The sequence below is a fragment of the Rhincodon typus genome, unplaced genomic scaffold, assembly GCF_021869965.1.
Source record: "Rhincodon typus isolate 14 unplaced genomic scaffold, sRhiTyp1.1 hic_rhity00002054, whole genome shotgun sequence".
NCBI lineage: Eukaryota > Metazoa > Chordata > Chondrichthyes > Orectolobiformes > Rhincodontidae > Rhincodon > Rhincodon typus.
Window position 1 is genome coordinate 1 of NW_025967692.1, and position 7,734 is coordinate 7,734.

The 7,734-nt window shown below is 40.3% G+C and overlaps 1 protein-coding gene across 1 annotated transcript; it reads left to right on the forward strand.

Annotated features, from left to right (window-relative positions):
• The first annotated feature begins 744 nt into the window (after positions 1-744).
• Positions 745-7,243, forward strand: LOC125481414 (alpha-actinin-1). The gene is made up of 3 exons (XM_048592931.1): positions 745-924; positions 5,732-5,890; positions 6,711-7,243. Exons 1-3 carry the CDS (start codon positions 871-873, stop codon positions 6,867-6,869), a joined length of 372 nt encoding a protein of 123 aa, XP_048448888.1. The 5' UTR covers positions 745-870; the 3' UTR covers positions 6,870-7,243.
• Positions 7,244-7,734: the final 491 nt, after the last annotated feature.

Genomic DNA, 7,734 nt, shown 5'->3' on the forward strand with positions numbered 1-7,734 from the left:
GTGAATACTTTGCCTTTGAATTTTCTCAGGATTTCAATAGTTAATGATTGCTGCACACTTTTAACTCCTCTCGGCAAATTTGTTACCATTTGACCTCTTATGAATAGTTGGGGATGAATCGTTAGTTTTGGTCCCTGTCAAGCCAGCAGAGATGAGCTTTCTAGTAATCTGGAAATGAAGCCTTATCGTTTGGTACCACGAAGTTTGAACAGTTTTGATGTCTAATTTTGTGCACTTTGTTTTCCTCTTTCCACTTGCATGACCTCCTCCCTTCCCCCATTTTCCCTTTGCATGTATGCCATCCACCTCTTCACTCTTTTTTTTCTCCCCCATCCTTTCCCTCACCCGACAACTGCTGTCTCCATCACCATGCATGGCGTACCTCGTGGCATTGCCTAACCCAGGACCATTCTGGCACCCTCGGAGCAGAGGAGTTCAAAGCCTGCCTCATCAGCTTGGGGTACGATATTGGAAATGACGCACAGGTATTAACTGCTAGTGTATAATGTGAAGTACTCCAATCTGGTGCATTGAATTAACTAAACGTGTTTTTTTTTTTCTCTTTCTTTTTATCTGTCTTGACCTATTGTCTCTGTGGTGGCTCTCTTGTCGTCATTTGTCTTCCTCTTCGACAAATGCTTTTCTTCATCAATCCTGCTCATGATATTTGAACTGCTTCATCTGCTTTTACCTGTTTAAATCTCTCCTGTGTTTATTCTTCCACCTCCGATCCATCGTTGAAACGTTTTCTCATTTGCTTCTCTTGCGTTCTTCTGTCTCATTTTTCCTTTTTTGTCGTGATTCCTTCTGCTCTTTTTTTCTTGTCCTGTTGGTGTCTCCTTCCTCCTCTCTCTGTAGAAGAGGACTGGAATGATGGACAGTGATGATTTCAAAGCTTGCCTTATCTCCATGGGTTACAATCTGGTATGGTGACTTCCCGTTCCTTCTACTATTTTCAATGTATTAAAGCCTGGTTCTGAAGCTGGGTGATGAATGTAAGAGATCCATGTTAAGTGGTCTTTGTTGCAGAACAACACATGTACAGTTTAGTGACTTGCTTTATCCAAATACTGAGTTCTTCTATTTCATTCGTATTTAAGACCATTTGAATTAAAGCTGCAGTGCCTCACAGAATTTTTGCGAAGCCACTGTTTTCAAAAAAAAAAAAATCTTTGAACTTTCCATTGCAGAAGTAATGGCTGGTTGAGGTGCTCAGACCAATTCTATGGGTCGCTTATGAATTTCTGCGATGTGTAAAGTTCTAGAGTGGAATTGAAGTATATGATATGAGGACATGCACCACTCTACTCCGAAATTTTTAAAGATTACACACAGAAGATGAAAAATGGGCTTTTTAATTACTATTTTTGGCTCGCTCCATATGTAATTTGCAAAAAATAAAATTAGCGTCATAGAATCATACAGCACGGAAACAGACCCTTCGGTCCAACCAGACCATCATCCCAAACTAAACTAGCCCAACCTGCCTGCACTTGGCCCATGCCCCTCCAAGCATTTCATATTCATGTACTTATCCAAATGTCTTTTAAACATTGTAACTGTATCCACATCCAGCACTTCCTCTGGCGATTTATTCCACACTCAAACCACTCTGTGTTTTCTTTAAAAAAAAATGCCCCCATGTCTTTTTTAAATCTTTCTCCTCGCACCTTAAAAATATGTCCCCTAGTCCTAAAATTACCCATCCTAGGGAAAAGGCACCTGCCATTCACATTATCTGTACCTCTCATGATGTTATAAACCTCTCTAAGGTCACCCCTCAACCTCCTACACTACAGTGAAAAAAGTCCCAGCCTATCCAGCCTCTCCTTATAACTCGAAACCTCCTTTTCTCCTGGTAAATCTCTTCTGAAACCTCTCCAGTTAATAATATCCTTCCCATAACAGAGCGACCAGAACTGGACACAATACTCCAGAAGAGGCCTCACCAACACCCTGTGCGACCTCAACATAACATCCCAACTCCTATACTCAAAGGTCTGAGCAATGAAGGCAAGCATGCTAAACGCCTTCTTAACTACCCTGTCTGTATGTGGTGCAACTTCAAAGAATTATTTACCTAAATTTGTTCGACAACACTACCTGAGGACCTATAATACACACTTAGAACTCTCTTCACCCAAAGAATTATGGATTATTAGAAAATGGGAACTGTCAAGATTATAACAGAATCACATTGAATAAGACTATTGTGAAATATGGACCAAAGGCGCTCAAGTGGTACTCAGGTGGACATTGGCCTTAATCTAACTGAATGATGGAGTTGGCCTAAATGGTTAAATGATCCATCTTGTTCTTTATTCAGTTGTGTAAACAGAGAGCAACTGGGGGACACTGCAGCTTTTGGATGAAGCAATCGGCACAAAATTGTACAGTCAGTCAATTTTAAATGTTCAGTGCAGTTTGTATGTTTTTAAGTTTGAAAAAATGTTCAGCACCTCACTAACTGGAGATTTGAAAAAAAGAGAGTGAAATAAATGTAACCATATAAAAAGACATCAGATTTTCAAATAGAAGAGGATCATGAATACATGTTAACACGATTCCTCTTAAATTTCAAAGCGGTGGTGACCTAACTGTTCCGCAATTTAAGGTAATTGGCAGGAAGTTTGCATTAAAATAAATTCTGAGTTTTTGTGATCTGTTCTATAAAGCCTGAAGTGCCCTTGGAGCAGAGTTGATTGTATCTTTCAAAAGGCAATTAGATAAACATTTGAAAGTAATAAATAACAAGGGTTAAGGACAGACATGGGGGTTCGGACTAATTGGATAGATCTTAATCAGTACAGGTACAAAGGGCTGAAGAACTGCTTACTGTGCTATTAAGAATATTAAACTGGGAACATATGTAAAACCAGTGTTTAGGTCATCAGAAATTTTTAGATTCATGAGGCTGGATATGATTTTAAATTTTGATTCCAGAGTTGAAAGGGCAGTATACCAACTGAGTGCCCCATACATTCTCCCATTCTGTTGGGATTCTCTTTAGCTGTGAATTTAGTAAATCATCAGCCATGAATTCTCACTACATCTCTGTCTTACAAATTCAATGATATCAAAATGATTTGCACGAATTGGGGATAGTTTTGCGACGGAGACTCCGGTCACAGTGCCTTATCCAACAGGCATGCGGGATGGGTGTAAAAGTCCTGTTCATATGATTTGCAGTGCTCCTGATATTCCCAAGAATCTTGCAAATCAAATTCTAGGTACGTTTATGACCAGCTGTCAAACGGAATGCCACGCTGTTTAAATGATAGGGAAATTTGATGGGTCTCTGAAGCTAAACTCCCATTCAGCATTTATGGTCCTCCAATAACTTGCTTGTAATATTACGGCTGGCAATGTTTGTTGATGATGTAGGGAAGAGCAGAATAGGGGACAGGACTACTCATCACCATATTTGTACTGAGAGAAATGCTTTCACAATAGACTAATGATATAAAGAGCATCCTGTTACAGTGAAATTTATTAATGGGTAGGAAAGGATAATGTATACACAGAGCTCAGTGAAAGCTCAACCTCAGCGCTCCTGTTTTAACCTGGGAAAGAGAAGTTCTGGAAATGGGAGTGGACAATTGGTTGCCAATATTTTGATTACAGAACACCGATTAATTGGGGAGGGGAGTTCATGACTGTATATAACATTGGCTTATTGTGTAAATTGACTGATAAAATAACATGGTCAGAGAGAGGGGTATGGTGTAGCTTGATGGTAAATTGACCTTTCATATCACAGAATGGGATTTTATGCTTTCTAAAAAAAAAAGCTTATTCTCAAGAAATCCGCAGAGTTTCCCCTCCCATTTTTATTTTTATTTGACACACGTTTTGGAGATGGCATTTCACACCCTGTCCAATGATAATAAATTGTCAGGAGATCTCTCAGAACCACCTGAAAGCCTTCTGGTTGATAACCTTGTGCTTTCGCCCAACAGGTAAGGTATGTCAGTAATTTGCCACGTTCTGTCTTGCCTTCCAAAATCATGCTGCGATGTAACTAGCCAAATTTAGGCAAATGGGTACCTAACAGACACCGATAATGGTAGAAATGCAGGCAACCAGCTTTCTGCAGCCGCCATGATTTCGATTTGAGGCCCACCTGATCAGAACGTGCAAAAATATCGAGGCTGCTCAGAGTTAATCTGTTACAGTTTGCGCTTTGATCTCCTTCCTCTGCTGATAGCAACTGAATGACCCACTGGGGCTATACAATCCAACCTCTGTGCCTCTGTGTTCAGGAAGTGAATCCATTTGGGCTCCTGTCCAGGTCAGCACACAGTCTGACTTGGCTATAGTTACCCCTCCCCAGGGGTGACATACCATGCTGACATGTGGTGCTGTGGCATATATCGCAATAATTGCCTGTGTTCCAGAGGGGGGGCCAGGAGTGTGAAATTAAAGAGAAAATTGTTGGAATTTCCTCACGAAAGTGGTCTGTTGGTGACATCGTAGTTAAGTTGGATGACCTTCCACTTGTATGCTGCTCCTTACTGAATACTTTGAATTTTAGCCTCTTATAAATTGGGCAGCACGGTGGCTCAGTGGTTAACACTGCTGCCTCACAGCACCAGCGATCTGGGTTCAGTTCCATCCTCAGGAAGCTGTCTGTGTGGAGTTTGCACGTTCTACCTGTGTCTGCATGGGTTTCTGCCAGTTTCCTCCCACAGTCCAAAGATGTACAGGTTAGGTGGATTGGCCGTGCTAAATTACCCATAGTGTCCAGAGATGTGCAGGCCAGATGGATTAGCCAAGGGAAATGCAGGATTACAGGGATGGGGTAGGAGGATGGGTCACTCTCCAGAAGGTCGTTGTAGACTTGATGGGCCGAATGGCCTGATTCCACACCTGCAGGGATTCTATTCTATGATCCTTCCTTCGTCCTTTAATAAATCCTTCCCTTTGAGGGACCTGTGCCAGCTGTGCTCTTAGCTAACTCCACCTTGTGCTCTGGATTTCTGCCCCAAAATCCTCATCCTCTCCACCTAGCTTCTTTTTTTCTATTGTATTTCCCTTAAAAATCCCGACTTGTACACGTAAATGGGGAAGGTTTTCTGTATGAATGAAGATCTAGGTTCTGTTGTGCGCAGTGGGTAGAAATATGTAAGCTTGAATCCTATTCGTATGCATCATACCCTCAACATGTTCCAAAAAAAAATTACAGGCAATTAATTCTCAATTTGTGAAGTGCAGGCAAAATTGGGAGACAGGAGTTCAAATGGCCATTCAATCTATTCTGCTTGTGTACTTGAGGCTAAAGAAACAGGAAAATTCCCTGGCTAACTTTAGGAGGGGAAAATACATGTCACTGGATCTTTTATGTCCATCTACACATCGGACAAGTCCTTGGTTTTACATCTATCAAAGTTGACGGGGGCAGGAATGTAGTACTCCCTCATCACTGCTCCTAGATGTCAACCAATATGATCCACTCAAGACTTGAACCACACCCCTGAATGACAGATGAGCTAACACTTCCAACAGGAGATTTGGTACATTGAATTCTGATTTGTGTTTGCATAACCTTGACTATACCAGCTCATGAACCATTAATCCCTGATTTGAGGACAAAGTTTCAGTGCTGTAAAATGATAGTTATGGAAGTGAGCTTCCTTTAGACTGAACAATGGGCATTAGTGTGGGAAAGCTCATGGCTTTCTTTTTGACTCTGATGAGACATTGGTGTAATTACTGTGGTTGATGATTTCAGAGTGAAACGGAATTCGGACGCATCATGAACATCGTTGACCCCAACAACATGGGTGTCATCACGTTCCAGGCCTTCCTGGACTTCATGTCTCGAGAAACCACAGACACGGACACTGCTGACCAAGTCATGGCGTCGTTTAAAGTTCTAGCTGGTGATAAGGTGAGTTATTGAATTGAATGCAAACATGGTAAAAAAAAACAATTTAACTTCTATTCACGTTAGCCTGTCACCTGCTTAATGAGACTGAGTTTATCAGGTTTGTTGGGGGCAGGGGAATGACAAAGGTTTGCACTCAAGTATTTAGTTAGATTCTTTGATCAACAGAGGATCAAGGTTATTGGGGGAACAGAGTGGATTGGAGTTGAAGTCACAAGCAGATCAACCACAATCTTAGAGAAAGACAGAGAAATCTCGAAGCTGAATGGCCTCGTAAATTTTGTACTCCTGTAGTCGATTTATTCCATTCCAACAAATAAAAATATTTAGGGCAAGGATACAAAACAAGTAATTTTGTATCAAGATTCTAGTATACTCTCCATTTGCTATTCAGCTCCGTTGATCTCAATGCAGTTGTAAATGAGCCAATTTTGTACAAACATTGACTAATATAGTTTTCCTTAATGTGCCACTGATTTGCAATTTAACTCCCATACCCTCTTTAATTTTGTACTTCCTTTTAAAAAAAAACGTTTTCCCCTCGGTGTTCAGAAGAATATTTTCGCCTGTCTGTACTATTGGTATCGTTTTTACAGGCTAAAATATTTACTCTTGATTACAGTTTTTTTCAATTAAAAAAAGCTAGGAACTGTAATTAGTAGTGAATCCTGCTGCGAACTGGAAAGTGAACGAGAATTTGTGCTAAATTTCAAAATGCAGGGGTGTTAAAACAGTATTGTCTGAGAATGTGGAAACTCCAGCTTACGTTTTGACTGGAAGCAACTGCTTTCTTTAATGACACTTGTATTCTTCGACCTTGCAGAATTACATCACAGCTGAAGAACTGCGTCGTGAGTTACCTCCAGACCAAGCGGAATACTGCATTGCTAGAATGGCACCCTACACCGGGCCGGATGCAGTTCCAGGCTCCCTGGACTACATGTCCTTCTCCACAGCACTCTATGGTGAAAGTGACCTCTAACTCTGCATCTTTTGTATGCAAACCAGTGTCTGCTCACCTCTATTTGGCTTTAAACTAAAGAAATTGCGGAATGTCTGCTTGAGCTGGCAAGTGCAGTTTACAGAAGAAATATTTTTTTCTTCAGGCAACTTCAAAACATATTTTATTATAGAAATAGGTATTTTTCTCAAAACGTTCCAAAAAGAAAGAATCGAAATGCACCATTTACTTTTGTTGTGATATCCGTAGTTAAGCACAATGTTGCATTCCATGATTTTCTACTAATGTACACATTTTATGTATATGAAATAAGACCACATTGTAACTCACTGTTGCACAAAATTAAGCAAGTTCACTCATTACACTGCATAATAAAGGATTTATTTTATAAATAAGTATTTTCAGACTTTTTTTAAATCACTTTGCTTTATATGTGGTGGTGCCATTGTTTTGATATTTGAGTTCCTTTTTGAAAAGAAGACAATCACAATATCAATATACGCAACGAATGTGCTGTTTCGACTGCCATAGCTTTTTTAAAAAAAATCAGACAAGAAAAAGCAGCAACAAGATTGCATTGCCCATTTTCAATCTTTATTTAGCTGTGGTTTAAGGAGTTTCTCACCCTTGTTCTTTAGTATCTGGGATGCTCAAGCTATGGCCTATGACCACTTGTGCCCTTTACCCTCCCAAAGCCCTGCAAATCCAAAGTCAGGACAACTCAGACTTTCTCATGAGATGATCTTTGTTGAATTTGGCAGGACTGGAGCTTTGCACAGATCCGCGCTTAATACTGTTGACTTAAGTTCTAAATTTGCACACCAATGTACGTTCTAATCAGTACTTAAATTGTGAATAGTCGTTTTGGTAGTACAAAGTTGAAATA

What these genes read in the sequence shown, in the direction of transcription:
- LOC125481414 (XM_048592931.1), top strand. Translation starts at nt 871, where the DNA reads ATGATGGACAGTGATGATTTCAAAGCTTGCCTTATCTCCATGGGTTAC. An exon ending in TCTCCATGGGTTACAATCTG is followed by an intron (nt 925 to 5,731) that starts GTATGGTGACTT and finishes TGATGATTTCAG; the next exon opens with AGTGAAACGGAATTCGGACG. An exon ending in AAGTTCTAGCTGGTGATAAG is followed by an intron (nt 5,891 to 6,710) that starts GTGAGTTATTGA and finishes TCGACCTTGCAG; the next exon opens with AATTACATCACAGCTGAAGA.